Source organism: Oryctolagus cuniculus, chromosome 10 (assembly GCF_051225735.1).
Source record: "Oryctolagus cuniculus isolate XC-2025 breed Fujian yellow rabbit chromosome 10, ASM5122573v1, whole genome shotgun sequence".
NCBI classification, from domain to species: Eukaryota; Metazoa; Chordata; class Mammalia; order Lagomorpha; family Leporidae; genus Oryctolagus; species Oryctolagus cuniculus.
In genome coordinates this window covers 54,355,308-54,379,369 of record NC_142876.1, presented here as the reverse complement: position 1 = coordinate 54,379,369, position 24,062 = coordinate 54,355,308, and the positions used below count along the sequence as shown (strand labels likewise).

Genomic DNA, 24,062 nt, shown 5'->3' with positions numbered 1-24,062 from the left:
CAGGTTGTTTACTCTTTATACAGTAAGGAAACGTTATCTGGCAAGTATATTAATCTGTTTTGTCTAGTTTCTTGTTTCTTTTTAACTGCATGTCTATTCTTCACATATGAACTTCAAATTTTTATGTAGCCAAGTTCCTCTGCTGGAACTCTGATGGCTCCTGGGTTTCATGGCTTAGAAATGCCCCTGCCATTTTAAGATTACTTAAAACATTTTCCTCCGTATTTTCTTCCAGTTCTTTAACAGGGTTGCTTCTTGTATCTCGATATTTGATCCATGTGATGTTTATTTTGGCAGAAGCAGTAAGGCAGAGATCAAATAGAATTTTCTCCCTGTGGCCAGCTGTTGACTCCACTGCTCTCCCATCGATGGGAAATGGTGTTATGTAATGTAATGTAAAGTTACGTTATGTAATGTTATGTTATGTTTGTTATGTTATGCTATGTTGTGTTATGTTATGTTATGTTTGTAATGTTATGCTATGCTATGCTATGTTACATTATTATGACAGAACACATTTTAAATACAAATCCCAACTTTTCCCCTGCTACTGAGTGAGGAGAAAACTCTTCTGGCTTCTTCACTGGCTAAAGAAAAACCAGCTGAGCCTCTGATTGGGCTTCAGATGCCACAGGTGTCTGATGAATCACCACGCCCTCTTATCTAGCACAGTCTGTCCCAAGGTGTGTCACAGGAACCAGCAAAGGGCAAACTAACTGCCCTTCCCAATATCCAAGTACCCACACTCTTAACTGACTAATTCAAAAGAAAAATCAATCCATCTACTTTGCTTCCCCGGCACTCCACTCGCTCTTCCTCTCCCCCATGGGAGGGGCTGGTTCTTAACCTGCGGTCCAGGGACTGACCACCTGGAGTTCTGCAGGTGAGCTTCCCAGGCCGGGGACCTCTTTGACACTGGACGTGTGTGGCTGTGTGCAACTGCATTATTCCAGGGAGACATTCTTAGCTTCTCTGAGGCAAGTGTGACCTCAGAAAGGTGAACATAGCCCACTGCTTTTAAATGCAGAATAAAACCCACAGCTAGGTGAGGTACTACATTTGGCATTCACGACATAGGGAATTAACAATCTTCCTAATTACCACTGAGTATGAATCACAGAACCAAGACTACACAATGGAACAGGACAAGTAAACGCATCTCTTACTTACCATCATAGCCTCCTAACACAAGCCACGGGAACACTGGGCCACCAAATGTGCCCAGACAAGGATCATGGAGCAAACTTGTATCATTCAGAGAGGCAGGAACCCTGCCAGAAAGTTTAGAAAACCTCCAGTTAGAACAATCCTCGAGACACCACAGGCCTAACCATTTACACAATAAACACTTAATGAGGCAGACGGTATTCTGAGCCCAATATGGTCCCCAAGGTTCTTTTGCCTAGGAACTCAACACCTGCCTTTGGGGGCTCAGAAACACTGGGCAAGGGGAAGGCAGATACAGGCCTGGGCCATCAATAGCAGGTGGTGCACGACGCTGTGTGGGCAGATGAGGCAGCAAATGACATGAGGGCAAACCAACTCCAAAAGCAGAGCCCTGATCAGATCTACACACAAGGGCACTTCACCAGGGAGGGAGGAAAAGCGGGTCTTCCGTCCCATGAATGACAGTGGTGGAGGAGAGAGGAGTGGGACAGTCAGAAAACAGGCACGTGAGACGGGATGAGAGCAAGAGGATGGCAATTAGGGGAATGGCGAGCAGTCCTGTCCTGGAGCTTCGGGCACCCAGGAAGGGGCTACTGAAGGAGGGAACAGGCCCGGAGAGGGTAAAGGACAGATGATGCAGAACCAAGGACTCAGTGAAGTCGTTAGAATTTTGATGCCAGAGGCACTGGGGAGCAAACAGAGATTTTCGGGAAAGGGAGGGGACGGGCTATTTTACAAATATAACTCGGCCCTCCCCTCTCCCACTCCCTCTCCCATCCCGCCCTTCACCACGTTTCATTTTCAATTACCTTCATATACTGAAGATCAACTTAGTATATACTAAGCAAGGATTTCAACAGGTTGCACTCACACAACCGCACAAGGTATAGGGTATTGTTCGACTAGTAGTGTTGTTTTTAAGTTTCATAGTTAAACACATTAAGGGCAGAGATCCTACGTGGAGAGCATGTATCCAGTGACTCCCGTTGTTGATTTAACAATTGGCACTCTTATTTATGAGAAGGGAAGGGGAGAGGGAGTGGGAGGGAGAGGGGAGCGTTGTGGGTGGGAGGGAAGTTATGGGGGGGGGCTAATGTAATCCATAAGCTATACTTTGGAAATTTATGTTCATTAAATAAAAAAAAATTAAAAAAATAGTAAACAGATTAAAAACAAAAACAAAAAAAATATAACTCGGGTGAAAAAGGGGAAGGCGGTATGGAAGTGGGAAAGAAGCAGGAAACAAGGGGCAGGCACGCGGGGCAGAGGTGAAGACGCTGCTCGGTAGGAGCCAGCTCTGTGGCACAGTGGGCTGAGCTGCTGCCTGCAACATGGGCATCCTATATCAGACTGTTGGCTCGATTCTTGGCTGTTCTGCTTCTGATTCAGCTAATGCACCTGGGAAGGCAGCAGCAGATGACTCCAGTACTTGGACTCCTGCCACCCATGTGGGAGACCCGGATGGTCAGCTCATCTGTCTCCCTTTCAAATGAAACAAAGAAGGAAAAAGAAAAAGAAAAAAAAGAGAAAAACAGAAAGCAAGGAGTGCAACCAGAAGGTCTGTGCAGTGGCCCAGCTGGAGGCGCCCGGCAGCAGATGAGCCCTGCCCAGGGCAGTGGCACCTGACGGCAGATCCTCGGCAGAACTCCACTGGGTGCTTGGGGAGGTTCTTGCATATAACCCACCCATCGGGGCTGCTGGGGAGTGGTTTACGTTCTGGAGGTCAGTCATTTGCAGTAAGAGGCCGAGCACTGAACCCACAGCCCCCCTCTGCCTCCATGTGACAGCTTGGAGAGATCATCCAGAGGTTAAAACCACGAGGATGGCACGAGGCCAGCAGGAGGAGGAGAGACTCAGGGAGGAAGCTGCGCGTTTGAGGAACTGGTGGATGTCAATGAGAGTAAATGACACGGTGGGAAAGCGGCAAGTCTGTGCTCAGTTCTGGGTGGACAGAGACTGCCATTCCCGCAGGACCTGCAGGTGGAAAAGCCCAGGAAAAGTGGGAAGGCGAGGAAAAAGGTGAGAGCTAGGGATGGGCCCAGGCTCACACAGGACCCACGTCAGCGTGACTACACACCACGCATGTATTCCGTATTTCGTTTCAGATTTCCTGTGGCTCCCCTGTACTGTTTACCCTCTCCAGAAGGCTGGTTTATGGGGCAGGCATGTGGGCTAGTGGTTGGGACACCCACATCCTATACTGAGTGCCTGGGTTTGCAACCTGATTCCAGCTTCCTGCTAACATGTACCCTGGGAGGCAGTAGGTAATGGTTCAAGTACTTAAGTCCATGTGGAAGAGCTGTATTGACTTCCTGACACCTGGCTTTGGCCTAACCCAGCCCCGGAGGTTCTGGGCATTTGAGGAGTCAATCAATAGATAGCAGATCTCTTTCTCTGCCTTTCAAATGAAATGAATTAGAAACAATTATGAGTGTAACTCATGGTTTTGGAGGCGACACCCTTGCAACAGAGTACACATGGCCCAGCTGCCTGAAGACACAGTCCAGAAGCACACAGCACTCCAGGTCACGGGAGACCCGAGAACCAGAAGCCAGAGAGCTCAGCTCTTGAGACGTGCTCAGTGCAGCAATGCGCTCGGCGACGACAAGGAACTGCTTCTCGGCACAAAGAACAAACAGCCACTGTGGCTGTGCGACTGAGCAAACAACTGTCCCCGGGCCAGATCCAAGGCATTCGGGGAGAGCAGGCCTGTCTGTGTTATGCTGCTCTTGGGGACACGCCTCGAGATCTCTAAACGCCTCAAGATCCCCTCGTCGGTGACCCAGACACACTTCCCTTGGTGACTAATCCCCACTGGAAGTGTGCCCTGCCCAGCTGGACATTCCTCCTTAGGGAGGCGGCTACAGGGCCCTGCAGGTAAAGCTGCACGCTCACACACTCCCACGGCTTCAGGGGCGCAGGCTGTATGTTTGGAACATGATTTGCTATCGTGATACGTGACTATATCCGAAAGGCAAGAACTCTCATGATGGACTTCCAGCGTCAGCTCCTAGGGGTGGATGTGGTTATGAAACGGAGTGCTCCGCTTCAGCCGTGATCAAAGGATGAACGGTATCACGCTGTTCCTGGATCCCCCACCACAGAAACTCTCACCCCAGGGCTTCGGCGCTTGCTGCTTGTTCTGCTTGGAACACGTTACCCGGGATATCCACGTGCTGCCTCTTTTCTTTCCCCTTTTCCACTCTAAAGCAGTACACCCCCATCTTACTTTTCTCCTTAGGGTACTCATCTCTGCCAACATAAGTGTGTATATTTATTTGTTGATTGCCTGTCTCCCTTAATCGGATGCAAGCTTGGGGCCGGCACTGTGGCTTAATAGGCTAAGCCTCTGCCTGCAGCACTGGCATCCTGTAGGGGCACTGGTTCTAGTCCTGGCTGCTCCACTTCCGATCCAGCTCTCTGCTATGGCCTGGGAAAGCAGTAGAAGATGGCCCAGTGCTTGGGCCTCTGCATCTGCGTAGGAGACCTGGAAGAAGCTCCTGGCTCCTGGCTTTGGATTGGCCCAACTGCAGCTGCTGTGGTCATTTGGGGGGTGAACCAGAGGATAGAAGAACTTTCTCTCTGTCTCTCCCTCTCTAGTCTGTAACTTTATCTCTCAAACAAATAAATAAAATAAAAATCTTAAAAAAAAAATAAAAGATGCAAGCCTGGCAGGGCAGGTCTTGGACTGTTCACTGCTGGGTCTCTAACTCCTTGGATCACGTAGTGCTCAAGTATGGGCAGGGAGGGGCATTGGCAACTGTTGTGCACTCACCGGACACAGTAGAGAAAGTGCGTGTGGTAATCGGCGTACACAAAGAAGTCGTCCCCTTGCTCGTGGTCCAGCATGGAATGGCTGTTCTGGAAGTAGTTTAACACGCTCAGGATGGTGCAGTTCTTGTTATATGGTGAGAGAGGGGCCAAGCAGATGTCCTGAAGTGTCACAGTCTCGTTGTTGTAGGATGCAGTAATGTCTTCAATGGCTGTCTGCAAGTCAAGAACCTGAAAGACGATTGTAAAAATCAGTAGACCCAGTAATGAGCCAGACTTCTCTCAGGTGCTGCCTGAGCAGCAGCGCCCTGAGGGGTCAGAGACAAGGAGTTCCAGGATCGGCTCCAGATACTGAGCTCCGAGGATGCTCGAGTTCCTTTGGTTCGATGCTGTAGCACTGGCACGTGACTGCACACACACTCTTGCGTGCTTTAAAGCTGCATTGTTTAGGGAATGACAAGGAAAAAAGTCTGAAGTGTTCAGTACAGGCACCACTTTTTCTCCTAGTATTTTCTCTCTGTGGATGCGGTGCCTGTGGGTATGCAGGGCTGGCTGTATCTGGGGAAAACCATTCCTGAGATGAGGGAGAGGATAAAAGCACGTTACGGTAAAACACTGGTAAAGCCCAAGGCCCACTCTGATAGGAAACCGGGATGAAGATCCCGGCTAGAGGCATCTAAAGATGAGGAGGGGGCACCCTGACCAGACAGAGGTCAGGACACAAGACCGTCTCCCTGCTCCTCTTCTCCAGCAGCAAGGCCCCCGAGGGGAGACCGGAGCAAGATGCTGGGCTTCCCGGCACTCCTGGGCCGACAGCAAGCCTCCCAGCCCCCCAGCTGTGCCCGGCCACTGCTGATGGGTACCCCCATCCTCCCAGATTGAGAACATGCTCCCGGGAGCCAAGGGCTGTGCCGTGCACCTGCTGCAGTGAGCCAGTTGCTGGGTGAAGATGCGACTCAAGCGTAGGATCATTTGGATGTTTTTCAAGGTTTCAGACTTTCTGTACCCAAGAGTAACACTTACAGGAAAAACCACATGAATGTGCAGTAGTCCATTAAAAAAGAAGCATCTAGCTTCCGCACAGGCCCCGCTCTCCAGGGCCAGTGTGACAGGGGATAGGAATAGAGGGTTCAAACGCCTTTGTAAAAGACACACTTGGATCTCGTCAGAAATGCAGGCTGGGAGCCTGGGCTCAGGTCACCTGCGAGGTGGATCGGAGCGATCCCCTGGCTCCTTTCCCAGCCCCCAGGATAGTGTGAAAGGTGTCCTCCCTTCAAGTCCTCACACATTACTTTCAGCTATCTGGGAAAACAATCCACAAATTCCTAACGTGAATTTCTCGTTACTAAACTCTGCTCCAACAGAGTACCGACACGTGACTCCTCTTATACCCAGCGCACTTTCAAGGACAAGGCAAGACCTGCTGCCTGGAGCCAACACGAGGTGGGCCACAGTACATTTTTCAAGGTCAACACCTATCACTCACTTTCTTGAAAAGCAAGGTCAAAGCACCCCTTTAATGTTACATTTTATACTTCAACATTCAGTCCCAAATCCACATTAAGTAGAACTGGTCAACAAACCCCAGGTCCCCCAGGCTGACTTATTGTTGTACACAGCAGGTTACCTGGTGCAAAATCTGTTTGTCGAGCGGTGGTCCAAAGGGCACGTCGGCGCCCGAGGGGTACGGCTGGTAGGTGTGCTTGTTGGTGTGGGGGGCTCGGATGATGAGCTGCTCGGTCCGGAAGAAAGGCCCAAAGTGCGCGTCAAAGAACTCTTTGTCCTGGCGGGCCTGGCTGCTGGGCGCTGACCACAGGTCAATGGGGTTGGTGGTGACCCGGACATACACCAGGCCTGAAGAACACGCGGCGATGAAGCCGAGTGAGAAGAAGATGACGCAGCCGGGGTTTCGGACACAGAAGGATCCCCAGCGAGTGAAGAGTCTCCTCAGACAGCCCTCAAATGCTGCCCCTAGCAGGTCGCAGCAGGACGCCTCCCCTGGAAGGGCGGGAGAGGAAGGGAGGGTGGAGGTTAAGAGCCAAGCCATTCCTGGAAGTTGGAACAGGGAAAGCATTAGCTAGAGGCACGTGCCAGGAACCAAGCCCGTCTGTGGCTATGCACAGGTCCCCCTCCCCGCCCTCGGCTAGGGATCTGCTCACGGAAGCCACATGGGAGCCTCGGAGAGGCCAAGCTGTCTGCCACCTGTCCCTCCCCTGCCTACTGCTCCTGCTACACTAGCGCCATCGTGGCTCCTGTCCTCATCCGTAGTTACCTCCCGGCTACTGTTAAGTACTTGGTTCTGATCTGTGCTGCAAAGGCAAAGAGCCACCTGTGCCTCGATCAGGGCTGCCCTCAGCCCCGCCTCCCCCAGAACTGGCTGAGAAAATGAAGGCTCGCAGGCCAACACCACCTTAGCGTACGCACGAGCACCCACCTTTGTCGCTGGTGTTAACAGAGAAAGCTATGTTGCTATCAATGGGAGTGTACTCAGAAACAAAGTACCGCTTTCTGAAAAATAAAAGCAAACGCAGACTATTAGCGGGCTCCTGCACAGTGAGGCTGTCACGCGGACGGTCCCACGGTTCCATCAACAGCCTGCTCTCGGCAAGTCTTTCTCCTCTCCACCTGTAGCCTTCGTGCCCCCTAAGCCTCCTTGCTCTGCATCTCTCTGATCACCAGTCTCAGGAGGAAATTTAAGAAAGTATTTTTAAAAATTCGTAAGAGATGATTTCCCTTTGTGGCCCCCATAGACATTTGAAACTTTTAGGTCCTTTAAAACACACTGTCCTCGCCAGCAGCAACAGGCCCCCGACGTGCCGACCTCTTGCATTCTAACAGCACACTCCAACGGAAGGAAGTGAGGTTGCTCACCCACAAGCCTGATCCCAGGGTGAGCCTGGGCTAAGCATGGAGAAGACACAGGAGCCAACCGGAAGGACTCCGAGTGGCCCAAACTGGAAACGCTTGAGCAACAAAACAAATGCCAGTATCAGACAGGACCCCACCGAATAAAGAACAAGCCCCTGATATAAATAACAGAGCAAATACCAGAGTGAGGGAGAAGGGGGAGCCCTCAGTACGGTTACTAAATACACAGCGAATGGGGAAAACCCAATGTCACCACGCGGCCGATGCCACAGCGGTGACTGTCGCAGACGGGGGCTGCCGATGACGCTGGAATCAGTGGGTGACGAGGTGAAGAGCAACGAAGGACAAGCACAGTCTCAGAGCACCTCCCCTGGAAAGACTTCAATTACCAAGGGAAAACCAGCAACACCACGGCAGATGCTCCCCTAACCACGTGACCGAGGGAACCACTACCAGGGAGGACACATCCTGCCACCAAGCACCCGTGGAGTGATGCACCGAGAAAGACACAGCAGCACATCTGAGATGCTCTTGCCAAAACATCAGAGGAAGCCAAGCTGAAGGACACGCTACACAATCGGGAGTGGCACGGCCACAGAAGGAAGGCACGGAGGGACTGTCACAGGCCGGGGGAGGCCAATGAACCCCGAAGTGAGTATACATGGGACCCCGACACAGAAAAAGGGCATCCGAGGGAAAACCGGTGCCACGTGAATGAAGCTTGTACTTTGACAAGTAGCATCTCACCAATGTTATCTTCATGGTTTTCACAATTATACTACGAGTGCTGTAAAATGTTACCTTAGAGGAGGTTAGCTAAGAATAGACACATAAATCATCATTTGCAACTTTTTGGTAAATCTAAGATTTCAAAAGTTAAAAGCAAGCAAACAAACAAAAATCTACTGTCTTAAAGCAAATGCAAGTACCTAAAAGGACCAGAGTACTACATTCACTGAGATTTGAGTCAGATGCTGCCGATGAAGCATGGCTTTCCAAAGAACGGGTAGTTAATGCGCAGTTCTTAAAGTCACACTAATTTCAAGTGTTTAAGTCTGCACAAGGCTCCATTGTCTACTAGCTGCAGGGCACACGTGATGCACCGAATGGTATTCATCAAGGTATTCATTTCTTGTTCTAACTAACCAACAGTCTGCAAGGGAAATCTCAAAGTGCCATTTAGGTAATTTTGCTCTTTCGCCCTGGACAAACAGGACTGCTTACCTGTAGCACCACACTGCAAAAAACGTTCCAAAAAACATAAACAGAAATGCCATGTAGGTGATCCACATGATGACATACATGGCGTCCAAGCCAAAGATTCTCCAGGGTATGGGAGGTGGCGGGGGCTGGGGCTTAGGACCACAAACGACGGAGCAGTCCTGGCAGCTGCAGGGCCCCGTGACCTCATCTACAGCCTCGTTGCAGCCTTTGGTGGCATTATTCATGGGCTCCATCCCACGGACTGGGAGATCTACATGGAGGAATTGAGAGGAGAGCTCAATAGAACACATTACAACCTTTGTGTTAAATTACACTGAAGCCCAACAATAAGCACTCTGAAACACAGGGCAGAAGTAGGAGAGAGAGGACTGGAGGCTTCTGTGTCATCAAGTTGTGTTGTACAGCTCATCCTGTTTGTCACTGATACCCAAGTATACTACATGCCAAAGTAGACCCCAAATATACTACATGCCAAAGTAAACCATCCGTCTTGTCTCACCTCCACTCTAAGGAGCGAGGCTGGTACTATCACAGAGATCTGAAAAAGACCTCTAACATGTTTGTCTTAAACATAAATCAGTAAAATAAAATACACCCCCCCCATCTTATTCTTTCAATTACATAGCAATCCCGAAAGACAATTCTTCCTCTCTCCCGCTCTCAGCCCTGCTTAGTTACCTCTCTCAAGAGAGAGAAACCCAAGGACCCAGTTATCTGGATTCACCCTCCCACTGCAGATTACGATGCCTTGGCTTTAAAACACAGACTCGGCCAACCGGGCAGTGGTCACGCCTACCTGAGAAGATGGGGGTGATGGTAAAGGGTGCCTGTCCGTTGTTCTTGTCGAACATGTACTCGATCCAGTTGGTAGCATTGCAGGCGTTGGCGTCCTTCCCACACAGCAGGCCCAGGGCCTTGTCATTACTGGAGGGGGCCTCTACGTCCCGGCAGGCGTTGTACATGGCTACGAGAGGAGGCCCAGGGCATGAGATGGAGACAACGCCTGTCTAGGTTCAGATGCCTGCTTTAACTTACTGGGCAAGCCCTTTCAAAATGCCCCTGGACCAGCACGGGGAACTCCACAGGCACAGCCACCATGCAGAGGGCAGTGAGCTCTAGGGGAGGAGCGGGGGCTTCCCTCTGGGCTGGCTTGTCACCCTGCAAACCACGGGCCAGGCCAGGTCTCAAATCCACAACTTAGACGTAAAAACCAGACAGGCGTGGGGGAAGGCTTTCATCACCCCACACGGCTGGCACAGCAGCTCCGGATGTCTGCGCCCAGTGCACAGAGACTCAGGAAGCAGCCGTCAGAACCGAGGGCCACTCTGGGCAGCGTGACTACATAGCTGGGGAAGCATGGGGCTTACAGGGAAACTGGCTGTAGGGCAGAGGTCACGTGCGAGTGAAGCCAACAGTGTTCTCTTTGTGGTGTACTGCAGTAACACAGAGATGACGAACCACGTCGGGATAACGGCAGTGACAAAGACACGTGAGGGAGCAGCGGGAGTCGGTCTTTGTCCCGTCAGTCTTCATGCATTCAGCTCTGCTTGCAAACAACTGCCCAGGACCTTCTTCCCTAAACTTCAAGAGGACACTCCCACATTATCTGTATTTTGCCTGCCCTCCTGGAAGGCAGCTTGGCTGGAGAGATGGTTGCTACTGCAGAATTCTGTATTATTCTACTGTCTTCTGCCCTGGGTCACGGCTGGTCAGAAAATCTCCAACTGTCATTCTTGTCACGTGATTCATGTGTTTTCTATCTTCCATAATATTTATCTTTGACGTTTCATCGTATTTTTTCTTTTTTAAATTTTTTTATTTGACAGGTAGAGTCATAGACAGTGAAAGAGAGAGACAGACAGAAAGGTCTTCCTTCCGTTGGTTCACCCCCAAATGGCCGCTATGGCTGGCGCTGTGCCGATCTGAAGCCAGGAGCCAGGTGCTTCCTCCTGGTCTCCCATGCAGGTGCAGGAGCCCAAGCACTTGGGCCATCCTCCACTGCCTTCCCGTGAAGGAGGTCCAGAGAGCTGGACTGGAAGAGGAGCAACTGGGACTAGAACCCGGTGCCTATATGGGATGCCGGCACCACAGGCAGAGGATTAACCAAGTGAGTCACGGCGCCAGCCCCTCATCGTATTTTTTCCAAGCTATACCTGAGTATAGATTTTTTTAATAAAATACTTCTGAGCTATAATTTACACACAGCTCACCCACTTAAAGTATACAGTTTAGTGAACTTTAAAATATTCGTAAATAAACATGACCATCACCATGTGTCTGTGAGTGCACAATATGTGAATATGCTACTTTAGGACATCTGCAGCACCTCAATGAAAACCCTGTACTCCTTAGCCATCACCCCTACTGTCCCGTCTCCCCAAGCCCTAGCCACCACTCATCTCTCTGACTTCACAACTTCTCCATTTGGAACATTTCATCTAAATGGATTCACAACATACGGCCTCTGTGGCTGGCTTCTTTCACTCAATACCATGACTTCAAGATTCATCCCTGCTGTGGCATGTATCCGTGTGCCCCCATTTTTTCCCCGTAAGATACTTACCTATCTATTTATGTGAAAGATAGAGCAACAGAGAGAGGCAGAGACCCAGAGAGATCTTCTATCTGCTGATTTACTCCTCAAACGGCCCCAGTAGCCAGGCCAGGGCTAGGCTGAAGGGAGGAGACAGGAACTCCACCCAAATCTCCCACCTTGGTGGCAGGAGCCCAGGTACATGGTCATCATTTGCTGCCGTTCATGTGCATTAGCAGGAAGCTGGATTGGAAGCAGAGCAGCCGGGACTTGAACCTGTGCTTCAGTACAGTATGCAGGCTTTGACAACAGTGGCTTAACCTGCTGTGCCATGACACTGGCACTTCTACTCTTTTATGGCTTTTCTTTATACGGGCATCCCAAGAAGCAGCTTAACCTGCTGCACCACAAAGCCTGTCCCAAGCCTTTTTTTAAATTATTATTTTAATGATGTTCGGTTTACCTTTTGCTGCTCATGCTTTTGTTTTCATATCTAAATATCCACTGCCAAATTAGAGTTCATAAACTTTCCCCTGTAGTTTCTTCTAAGTCTTTTATAGTTTTAGGTCTTTCTTTTATTTTTTAAAGATTTATTTATTTTGAAAGTCAGAGTTACAGATAGAGAGGGAATTTCCATCCATCCATTGGTTCACTCCCCAAATAGCCACAATGGCCAAGGCTGGTCCAGCCCAAAGCCAGGAGCAAGGAGCTTCTTCCGGGTCTCCCATGTGGGTGCAGTGGCCCAAGCACTTGGGCCATCTTCCATTGCTTTCCCAAGCCATTAGCAGGGAGCTGGATTGGAAGTGGAGCAGCTGCGGCTCGAACCAGTACCTATATGGGATGCCAACATCACAGGTGGCAGCTTTACTTGTAATACTGCAATACTGCCCTCTAGTTTTTACCCTTATATTTAGATCCTTGATCTATTTTAAAAATATTTTCATATTATTTGAATGTTATTTGAATTATTTGAATATTATTTGAAAGGCAGAGAGAGACAGAAACAAGCAGAGAGAGATTTTCTACCTGCTGGTTCACTCCTCAACAGCCACGACTGGGCCAGGCTGAAGCCAGGAGCCCAGAACTTAATTTAGATCTCTCATGTGGGTGGCAGAGGGAACCCAAATACTTGAGCCATTATCTAGTGTCCCATAGGGTGCCCAGTAGCAGGGAGATGGAATGGAAGCAGTGGCAGGACTTAAACCAAGGCACTTTGATATGGGATGTGGGCATGACAAGTGGTGTCTTAACTGCTGTGCTAAATGCTATGCCCTTTGATCCACTTTGAATTGACTTTTGTATATGGTGTGAAGTATTTCAGGTTTTCATGTGGACATGTTTTCAACTCATTTGGGTAAATACCAAGAAGCGGATCCCTGGATCATTTAAAAGTATGTCCAGTTGTGGCCGGCGCTGCGGCTCACTAGGCTAATCCTCCACCTGCGGTGCCGGCACCCCAGGTTCTAGTCCCGGTTTGGGTGCCAGATTCTGTCCTGGTTGCCCCTCTTCCAGGCCAGCTCTCTGCTGTGGCCCAGGAGTGCAGTGGAGGATGGCCCAAGTGCTTGGGCCCTGCACCTGCATGGGAGACCAGGAGAAGCACCTGGCTCCTGGCTTTGGATCAGCACAGTGCGCTGGCCACAGTGGCCATTGGAGGGTGAACCAACGGAAAAAAGACCTTTCTCTGTCTCTCTCTCTCACTGTCCACTCTGCCTGTCAAAAAAAAAAAAAAAAAAAGTATGTCCAGTTTTATAAGAAACTGTCAAAATGACTTCCAAAGTGGCTGCAGCATTTTGCATTCCCACCAGCAACGAATAAAGTTCCTCTTGCTCTGCATCCCTGCCAGCATTTTGGGTTTTGGTCATTCTAAGAGGTGCACAGTACATCACATTATTTTCACTTCCAAACTTTCAATTGCCTAGTGACATATGTTGAGCTTGCTTTCTTTTTCTTTCTTTTTCTTTTTTTTAAAGGGCCATCTATTTTTCCTGAAAGTCAGAGTTACAGAGAGAAAGGGAGAGGGAAAGGGAAAAGGAAAGGATGGGGGTAACCTCTAACCCCTGGTTCACTCCTCAGATGGCCACAGAGGCCTGGGCTGGGCCAGGCTTGGCCAAAGCCAGGAGCCAGGAGCCAGGAGCCAGAAGCCCCATCTGGGTCTCCAACATGGGTGGCTGAGGCCCAAATATCTAGGCCATCTTCTGCAGCCCTTCCCAGGCCATCATCAGGGAGCTGAATCAGAAGTGGAGGAGGCAGGAAATGAACCGGCTCCCACATGGGATGTGGGTGTCACAGGCAGTGGCTCCCCTGCTACGTCAAAACACTGGCCTTGGGGCCGGCGCTGTGCCGCAGTGGGTTAAAGCCCTGGCCTGAAGCGCTGGGTATCCCATATGGGCGCCAGTTCAAGTCCCAGCTGCTCTTCTTCCGATCCATTCTCTGCTATGGCCTAGGAAAGCTGTAGAAGATGGCCCAAGTGCTTGGGCCCCTGCACCCACGTGGGAGACCCGGAAGAAGCTCCTGGTTCCTGGCTTTGGTTTCGCTTAACTCCGGCTGTTGTGGCCATCTAGGGAATGAACCAGCGGGTGGAAGACTTCTCTCTGTACTCTTTCAGATAAATAAAATAAATCTTTTTAAAAAACAGCAACCACCACCACAAAAAAAAAAAAAAAAAAAAAAAAAAAAAAAAAAAAAAACACACACACAAAAAACGCTGGCCTGAGCATCTTGTCATATACTTATTTACCATCTGTATGTCATTTCCATTCAGGTTTTTGACCCATTTTTCAACCAAGTTGTTCGCTTTCTTATTGCTGAGGTTTCAGAGTCTGTTGTGTATTTTAGGTCACACTCTGCAATCAACTGTTTTTCCCAAATGTTTTCTCCCAGTCTGTGACTTGTCTTCTCATTTTGGGGATGTCTCCGAGTTTTCTCAATGACACCAGTGCTGCAGTGGATATTCCCATGTGGCTCTCCCTTTATAAATGCATCAAGAGCCTCTCCCAGGCAGAGTGCTTCCAAAGAGGAATTGCTGAGGTGAAAGTGTATTTACCTTCAACTTTATGAGGTATGCAAAGTTGGTTTTCAAACACTTGCGCCCAGTTATGGTTGCCAGGGGTACAATCTATTAGCATTCCTACTGTTCTGCATTCTCACTAATGACTGGAATTGACCAGCTTCTTAATTTGTGCCACGGTAATAATGTGAGGAATGGTGCATCACTCTGTCAATAGCTGTGTTTAGTTGAATGCTCCAGATACTGTCTACATTTGTGAATCTTTTCATTTCCGATCTCTGCTTTTCTTCTCTTGTTACGAAATCCTTCCTTACCTTAATGTCACATTAAGACATTTTGTATCGTTTGTAACATTTCCAAGCTTAAGGTTTTTTAAACTATCATTTTTTAGAATATGTAAAAATAAAAATTAGATGAATGTAACCCATTTTCTCACCCTATTTATCAGCCAGCCCCAACTTTCCCTCCGTTTGTAACCACACACCTCTCATCTATCAACTTTCCACAGGTGCACGGTTCTGTTTTTGGACAGATCTCGTTTCCAACCATGCAGGGTGGCTTTTACGTCACACCTTTTGCAAGACTGATTCCGAGGTACCTTTCTTTTTGATGCTTTTGTCAATGAGATCTTTTTCCTATTGGATTTTTCTGTTGTATTTTTAATTGGTCATTGCAATTAGCCATTGTTGCTCTAACAGTCAATAACTTTGCTGAATTCTTAATTTTGTTATTTTGTAGATTGTTCTTGGACACTTTGTTTTGTCTGGCTGTGTCTAATCTGCTGTCTACCCACGGCTATTTCTCAGTCACAGTTCCAGTTGGTTCTGTTTCATTCTTTCTGTGGAGCATTCTATTCTTTCAGGAATCTTTTCTCTTGCCTGTCACAGAGGGTCTCTTTTACACTGTCCTGTGTTTTCTAGCTGTTGTGGGGGGGGGGCAGTTATGTGCCCTCTGTGGTGCTTCCTTTCCCTTAGGGAGAGGTGATGTTTCCAAGCCTCTCTCCCTCTCCAGCGTCAGCTAGTTCTATCTTGCCTCCTGTCTCCTCAATCTTACAGAGATTCGTAAGGGCATACCACTGACATTCACTAGAACTGAAGTCCCAAAGGTTGTTAAAATGTACAGAAGTAAACTTCTCTATGCAAAAACTTAAAGTCAGGGAGGGATTAAAGCAAACACTTTAGAAACTGCTACATTGTTTGTAACTCTAGACCCAGAATACTAGCCAAGCAACAACTCTCATTTCACTGGCAAGGGAACTGAGTATTGTGATTTAAACAAACTTGATCCACTAGCCTGGTGCCAGCTTGCTTACCATCGGCGAACCTCTGTCCAATGTAGTACTGTAATTCCTTTACGTTTGTTTTTGTCTGGTTCGTGGCAGGATCTACATACGCTTCAGTGGCTGTAACATTCAGAAACTGACTCTGGCGAGGGCTGCATGTCAGCTCACAAAACAGGTTCATTAGGTTATAGAAACAGGACGGACATCTAAAGAAAAGGTAAATTATATTCTGTATAATGGGGCCAGTGAAAAAACAACTTAGAACAAAGAATATTTAAAATTCATTGAAATGAGAAATGAATTACCATGAGTACATATCAAACCCAGGAATTCTAAACTTAAAACCTCATACTCAAATACACAGCTTAAAACACTTCTTGAATTACTACCTTTATTCTGTCCAGATGTGATTTCAAAAAAAAGAAAGATGCTTTTCTGAATTCTGCACTTTCTAATTTAGACACTTCCTTTGCCCTAGGGCTAAAGTCTCTTTAGGAGCACCACAGTGACAACTCTAAGAAAGAAAAAAAAAAAAAAAAAAAGAAAGAAAGAAAGAAAGAAAGAAAGAACGAACGAACGAACGAACGAACAAGAAGCACCACACTAGACTTTTTATTTTAAAACCTCATATCGAAGGGCTTTCTTCCAAGCCCCGGATAATGTCCAGGCCCTCCTAAAACATAAGGTTTCTCTGGCTTTTTTTCCCTCTTTCTATTTTTGCTTTCTTTGAGAGGTAGAGAGACACAGACTAAGAAAGCTCCCATCTGTTGGTTTACTCAGCAAACACCCGCAATAACCAGGGCTGGCTGTGGGCCAGAGCCAGGACCTGGGAACTCAGTCCAGGTCTCCCAGCAGTGGGTGGCAGGAACCCAATAATTTAAGCCATCAGTGCTGCTTCCCAGGGTCTGCACTGGCAGGAATTTGGAGTCAGGAAATGGAAGCTGGACTCAAATCCAGGTGCTGTGAAAAGGGAATTGGGTGTCCCAACCACCAGGCGAACCACCTGCCCCCAGCTAGGGACTTGGAAAGCTAATCTCTGGCAATAGATGTTCCAGAAGCACCAGGGTTTTCATGAGAACAAGCTATCTGCTGTCCCTCGGGTTCAAAGTTTAAGCTCCTAATGTTGACTTGTGTACGGTAAGAGTCCTCCCCTGCCTTTGGTCCACTGCTGCCGTCGCTTCACTGGACTTACATCCTTGCGACACAACCGAGATTACTTTCCACTCTGATCCAGTCCCGGTGACCAGGCACAGGATGAGGAGGGCGTGCCCGGCGTCGAGAGCCTCTGCTCTAGTGAAGGCAAGAGCCGCACAGCCTGTCTTTCAAGACACCTGCGCTTCCCTGAGACAAACCAGAGAATGGCAATGACAACACCGGGTCAAGGCCACTCTTGTGGGCAGCTTCCTCCCGTCCTCTGTGAGTCACAAGCCTCCTTCCAGGTTGCTACCTTTAGTCTCCATAACCATCCACTTGGTTACCTGTATAATATTCCCTATCGGGTTCTTTTTCTGCTATCACAAATAAACCTTTGGTTCCTCTGTCTGTGACGGCCCACCCAGAACGGATGCTAAGTAAGTGCCTTTTGACGGAGTGATGAAGGCTCCAGTCTGGTTCTGGCAAAATCCTCCAGCCGTCCACAGGATGCAGTGCCCTTGTCAGGGTCTCAACACTGTATCTATTATGTTATTCCACGTCACTCTGAACTTAGTGCTGGCCTGCACCCTGTATTGTCAACTCTGGGTAAGCAGCAGGCCTGCCTCCCCGGAAGCCGGTCTGTGCCCTGTCACCTGCAGTATCTGTAGAACTGCAATTTCCCTTCTCTATTTGCTCCCCATGTGTGCTGAAGTCTGAAAGTTTAGGGAGGTACTACAGTCTGCTGCTCTAAGGAACGCCACTGAGAGCAGCCGAGTAGGCCTTGAGAGGGATGGCTGTTAACCCACCTTCTTTTCACGGGCCTGGGTCACAGGTAACAGACTGGACAGGGGACAACCTTTGACAAAACCAGCCAACTACACCGGAACAAGCTGAGCCAGCCAATGCCTGCTCTACTGGGGACACGACCCTAGCACGTGGTTTCACTGCAGGAAGGGACAGGAATGATACGCAAGGAAGAGGAAGGGAGGGGACGACACAGAGGACTGCAGAGTTGAGGGTCTCGGGCCGGGCACCTGAGTAGGACCCACCAGGATCCTCTCCTTCCACAGCACACAGGAGCTCTGTCTGAAAGGAGGTGGCCCACAGGGCGCCCTGTGGGGTGCAGAGGAAGCCAAGTGCCAACTCTGAATGCAACTAGGAAGAGAAGCACGTCTGATCATCATTACTTCCTCTTTATTTCTGACAAGACATAGAATGCTTTCTTAAAACTAACTGACTTTTGAAAGGCGATGAGAACACTACTGGTTAACAAGTACCTGAAACCCACGGGTTCTGTTTGCCTGGTAGTCACCCTACCTGGACAGAAACTGTAGCGGCAGCTGCAGGTTGTCTTTCAGTGTTTGAAGCTGCTGCACATCACAACAGAGGCTGACATTGTCAAAGAAAAATCCTGGACAGAGTTCCTTCGGGGAGAGAGAGCAGGGATGTCAGTGTGGCACAGCTGAGAATACGGCGATGTTTCTCAAGCAACAAAGACAACCTCATTCACGGGGTTCTTCTAAGGACGCCGGGGCAAGGTAGGTATGGGAAGTTCTTGCAGAATTCTTTTAAAAGGCTGTCATTTACTATGCACAGAGTTTTATAAGTAGAACCCTTTCTAATCTTCTTATTTGGAAGCTTACTGAATCCCCCTGAGAAACGTTTCACGTCTTCTCAGGTTTAAGTTCAACTCTCACTATTTCCCATTTCCATGAGTCACTCCGGGGGAAGCCAAAGCATCCAATAATTCTGATGGAGGCGGAGGGTGAGTGGCAGAGCTTCTGTTGTCATGTGACCTCGATTTTAGATTACTGAGGCCTCTACAATCAGTCTTTCTCCTCTTGTTTTTCTAGTCCTTTCTCTGGGTTCCTGTGTGTCTGCTACATGAGAATGGCACAATGCTGGCACAATGCTGCCGGCAGCCCAAAGCCACAGACTTTCGGGGCACACACAGCATGCACTAAAAGGAACAGGGGAAGAGGAAGATCTCAGCCACCTAGCAGCGGACTCCGTCCAATGGCTGAAACCTAGGAACCAAAAAAAGCAAGCTTCTAACAGATTTTGCAGAAGCTGCGAAGAGCAACGTTGGCGCTCGCAGCCTCAGTCTCTAAATAGTAACCCGCCAAGGGGAAACTGTGTGAGGCATGGAAGTCTGCCCCTGAAGAAGAAGCCTCTGGACTCCCCTTCTCTGCCATCCGGTGCTCCAGGTGGGAATCCGGGATAAGACTGCAGCCCATCCGGCTCCCCTGCACAGTGGCATATTTACTGAGGATCTGAAAAAGAGCAACTTGTGTTCCCAGCACCCACGATAATGACCTTACCTGTATTAAGTCGTAGCCATCCTTGGGCAATGGTTTTGGCGGGCCAGAATATTGGCAGTTGTATCTCTTATCTCCGGAGGCAATGCCACACTCTCCATACCAAACACAGGACTGGGGAAGCACCTACAGAAAGTCAACATGGGACCCGGCGTCACCAGGGGTCGAGGGTAAAGCAAATGTCAACCACAAAGCAACACTGCAAAACTCTTCCGACATTATCAGCGAAATGAACTAACAGCTAGGGGTGCGCAAAGATACACCAATGCCTAAGTGGATCTGTCAAGTCAGTGAAGCAGGTGATGGAAGGTACTTAGTTTACATGTTTTCTACTTTCTACCTGTTTATTTGTCGCTAAGAGGCAGCTTTGGTTCTGTGTAAGAATCACTAAGAACCAATATCGAGGAAAGAAAGATAATGCATGAGATTTTGCACATCTGCATGAGGAACTCCATAAGCTCTAAACAATGAAAGACTATTTCCATATATAGGTTAATTCATATTGGTACACTGTAATGGGAAGAACAAAACCACACAACATCAGTAACCCCACATAGGAGAAGGAAGAATAAACACACCTTGTCCCCAGGATCTAAGGAGCAAACAAGCAAAGGGCTAACTTTAGGGAATTCACCTAAGCCATCTTGAGGGAATATGTGCAGATTGCTCAAGAGCCACTCACACTGCCCATGTGAGAGTCATGCGGCTCTCAGAAAGCTCAGAAGAGGGAGGGTTCCACGTGAATCATCAAGCCAGCATCCTCCAACGGGTACAGCCTGGGGCAACCCGATCCTCTGTGCCACAGCCAACTCAGCCAGCCAGGCAGGCCTGAGTTAGCCAGGGCCACAGGCTTGTGCTGTCTGTCCCCCAGGACACAGAAGGGATCAAGACACAACCATGACTCCCAGGGTACCTGGAGGAAAAGCCATTAAAAGAAAACAAAAATCTGAACAGAGCAACAGCCTGAATTCTCTCCAGTTCCAATGACACATGACCCATGCATATGCATGAGCCAAGTCAGGCTGTGTTGGTGCCCAGCATCAAGATTCACACTCCATAACAGTTGGGGAAGCCCCAACACATGAGGGAGAAAGCAGGCAAGGGGCTGGGGTGTGTTTGGGCAGGGGCAGGCAGGGAGGAATCCAAACAGCCAGTGTAACTTGGTTCCAGATCCATTCTTCAGAGAGACTAAACTAACAATAAGGCTGCCCAACCTCTTTACTCAATAAAAATCCTATCTTTAAGCCACAAGGGAGCAAAATTCTACAAACGAAGAAGTGGCAGCCTTCAACAAAGACTCATACCATTCCTTGGGCAAGAAGTTATAAAATTCCACCATTGTTTTTATGTATAGAGAATCCTAAATATTATTCCCATAAACCCAGCTATTCTAAGGAAAGTATTCCAGTTCTGGAATCCTCTAACTCAATTTCAGAAAGGAAAAAGCTGGGTACAGAGATGGGAGAAACTGCTAGTGTTTATGTGTAATACAAGAACTCTTGACTGAAGGGCAAGGCCAAGAGGTCTCACTCCCAGGCACTCTGGCCGGTCACAGGAGCAGGAGCACCAGCGTTGGAAGGAAAATGCTTTAGACCAATTAAACTGAGTGAAGCTCACTTGAGCAAAACAAAAATGGTTCATGAAACAGGCACCTCCCAAAACCAGAACAAGTTCCTGGAACTCTATGTAGATATCACACAGCATTTCTAGAAGAACAGAAGCGAAGCATAAACAAGAGAATTGCTACAGCTGAGACCAGCAGCAGCCACAGGTTACAGGCTAGTCAGTCAGCTGGCTGGAGGGCGTCCTGCAACCAACAGAAGCTCGGTTACTGTGATCCAAATCCACGCTGCGCGGGCCCAGTGCAAGCCCGTGGCCTTCCTCAGATGTCACTAAACCACAGAAACCCAGTGAGCAAACCACAGCCCTGGCATGACACACAGGATGGGTGTCTGTAGCCTACACCCCCTGGCTCAGCACTTGGTGTAATGGAGGCAAAAAGAGATGACCCGAGCTAGTTAGGTTCCTTTTCACAAAGATCATCTTTTCTAATTTATGCCAAAATTTATTCCTAAGCAAAATGCTGTTCCCACCCATCTGGTGGGGGAGGGGAATGCACGGAGGGTGGCCAGGTGTCCCGGGTTCTGGCCCTAAGGGTTCACCAGGCTCCCGGTAATGTGCTTGTTGAGCCCTGGTGCACCTGGGACCACACCTGGAATCGCACTTGCAGCTGGTTACTGGCCCAGGCTGAGCAGGCGTCCTCTGCTCACCTCACAGGTTTGGTGTGAAGATCAAGCCAGGGAATAGAGAAGTACATAGAGTGAGTGTAAGGCACAATACAGTCAAATTTAAGTGATTATTGCCAATGCCTTCCAACTGTGGCACCTCAACAAAGAGGTTCCAGAGACTGGAAGAAATAAAAAACCAAACTGAGACCCCCTTGGGTCCAGGAGACGGGCTTGAACCATAGCTCTGGGGTTTGCTTCCCCAAAAGTCGTCCTGCCTAAAGCAGCAGCAACCGGAGCTAGGAGGGCTGGTGGGGAGGGGGTCCAAAAGAACTTAGAAGTCACTCACCGTGTGCCAGGTGCCCTTTTAAATGCTCTTCAGACACCAATTCAAATAACCCCAACAGGCCAGCGCCGCGGCTCACTAGGTGTGGATTCTGTCCAGGTTGCCCCTCTTCCAGGCCAGCTCTCTGCTGTGGCCAGGGAATGCAGTGGAGGATGGCCCTGCACCCCACGGGAGACCAGGATAAGTACCTGGCTCCTGCCATCGGATCAGTGCCGTGCGCCGGCCGCAGCGCACCGGCCGCAGCGGCCACTGGAGGGTGAACCAACGGCAAAAGGAAGACCTTTCTCCCTGTCTCTCTCTCTCACTGTCCACTCTACCTGTCAAAAATAATAATAATAATAATAATCCCAACAACAGTTTAAGGGAGGTGCTACTATTATACCCATTTTAAAGATGTGGAAATAGACGCACTGAAAAGGCTAAAAAACTTATTTAAGGGCACACAAGTAACAGCAAAGCCAGGACTCAAACCAGGGCATCCTGGCTCCAGAAACAGACTCTGCAAAAATCTAGCTCCATAACTGGGGTTATCCCTCCAGCATTGCACTCTCCTCGGCCTTCGCCTTGTACAAGACCAAGCACTCACTCACAGCTGCGCTGACCGGAGGCCTCTGTCCCCCTCAAATCTCGACCTTCACCTCCCCGCTTTCACCTGCAGTTGAAAAGGCAGAGCTCATCTTCCTCATGTGAGCTTCCTCAGGGGCCTCCACCGTCCGATCTTTCTAGTCTACATTTTCAACCTCATCTCTTTCTTGGTTCCTGCACCTGACCACAAACGCTGCTCCAATGTCACTTGTGGGGCCCTTTCTAAAGCTGCACTTCCAACCTGCTGCCCGGCAGCCTCAGGTGCTCAGCAGGGGGCTAACAACCCCCCCCCCCCCCCGCCCCGCCACCTCCTCCATTGCCAACGCCTGGGCACTGGCATCCCAAATGGGCTCCGGGTTGAGTCCCAACTACTCCACATGCAACCCAGCTCTCTGCTATGGCCTGGGAAAGCAGTAGAAAATGGCCTAAGTACTTGGGCCCCTGCACTGCACGGGAGATCTGGAAGAAGCTCTTGGCTCCCAGCTTTGGATTGGCCCAGCTCCGGCTGTTGCGGCCCTTTGGGGAGTGAACAGGTAGATGGAAGACCTTTCTCTCTGTCTCTCCCTCTCTCTGTAACTCTACCTCTCAAATAAACAAATAAAATCTTAAAAAAAAAAAAAAAAAAAACAAACTGCAGGCACTTTCAGGCCCACCTCCCACAACTAATCCACGGCCCATGCCTGGGGAGGCCCCTCTGCAGCCTCCTCCCCTCTCATCCAGAGTGAGACATGCAAAGCTCCTATGCACAGCTGCCACTTGGTTCTTTCTGATGTTGGCTCCAGAATTTCCTGGTGCCCAGAAGCCTACAACCCATACCTCCCCCTGCCTCGGTGACAGGCTCCAGGCATTCCAAAATGTTGCAAAGCAAACACTCTAACTTCCTCCCCTGCTCTGCAGGACCTGCCTGTTTCTGCACTGGTCATGCAGGTCCAGCCTCCCTCCCCCTACATGCCTTACCCCTCACTGCCTGCTCAGGCCACCCTCCAGCTGCCACCTCTCCTGCAGTGCCTTGCTGACACACACAAGTGCTGCCTCTCTCCCCAAGTTCCCACCATACACTTTGTTCCCCGTAAGGGTCCAACTATCACTTCCCTTACCCTCCTTGGCATCCCCTAGGATCCCATGTAGTCCTTAGAACAGATCTGTGAGGCTGGTACTGAAGGTAGAGATGAGGAAGCAGGGCTAGGCAGGTGAAAAGTGATGTTCCTGGGGTCACACTAATGCAGGGTAGAGCCGGATGCTACCCACAGCTGGCCTGGCTGGGAAGTCAGAGCTCTTCCTCGTCCTCTGTGCTGACAGTTAACTCTTAGTGGACCAGCGGCAGGCAGAGCAGGGCCATGCTCTTCTCTGTGTCCCATGCAGAGCCTAGCTGGCGTCCTAGCGATGGATTTCCAATCACAGCACAGTGGGTAGATGGACTTTATGGACAGAGAGGACAGATGTACCTTAAGATCCCTTGGACTGTCAGAGCAGCATGTGCACATGCCAAGGGTGTCCCATGCAAACAAAGCTCATACAGGCTATGCGCTTCCTTTTTAAACAAAGCCCTGATTTCTAGGCTAAAGTGCTTGGCCGAAAGCTGCCTTTATACAACGTAACAAC

General features: G+C 49.3%; 1 protein-coding gene across 2 annotated transcripts in view; it reads right to left on the bottom strand.

Annotated features, from left to right (window-relative positions):
- The window catches only part of NPC1 (NPC intracellular cholesterol transporter 1), a 50,286-nt gene that overhangs the window by 16,113 nt on the left and 10,111 nt on the right, over positions 1–24,062 (bottom strand). For both annotated transcript variants that reach the window (XM_070049761.2, NM_001082071.1), the window contains 9 exon segments: positions 19,308–19,430; positions 18,304–18,410; positions 15,883–16,058; positions 9,827–9,994; positions 9,031–9,280; positions 7,373–7,446; positions 6,566–6,936; positions 4,943–5,169; positions 1,171–1,271 (listed from right to left, as the gene is read on the bottom strand). In XM_070049761.2, the coding sequence (XP_069905862.2) occupies positions 1,171–1,271; positions 4,943–5,169; positions 6,566–6,936; positions 7,373–7,446; positions 9,031–9,280; positions 9,827–9,994; positions 15,883–16,058; positions 18,304–18,410; positions 19,308–19,430 (1,597 nt within the window).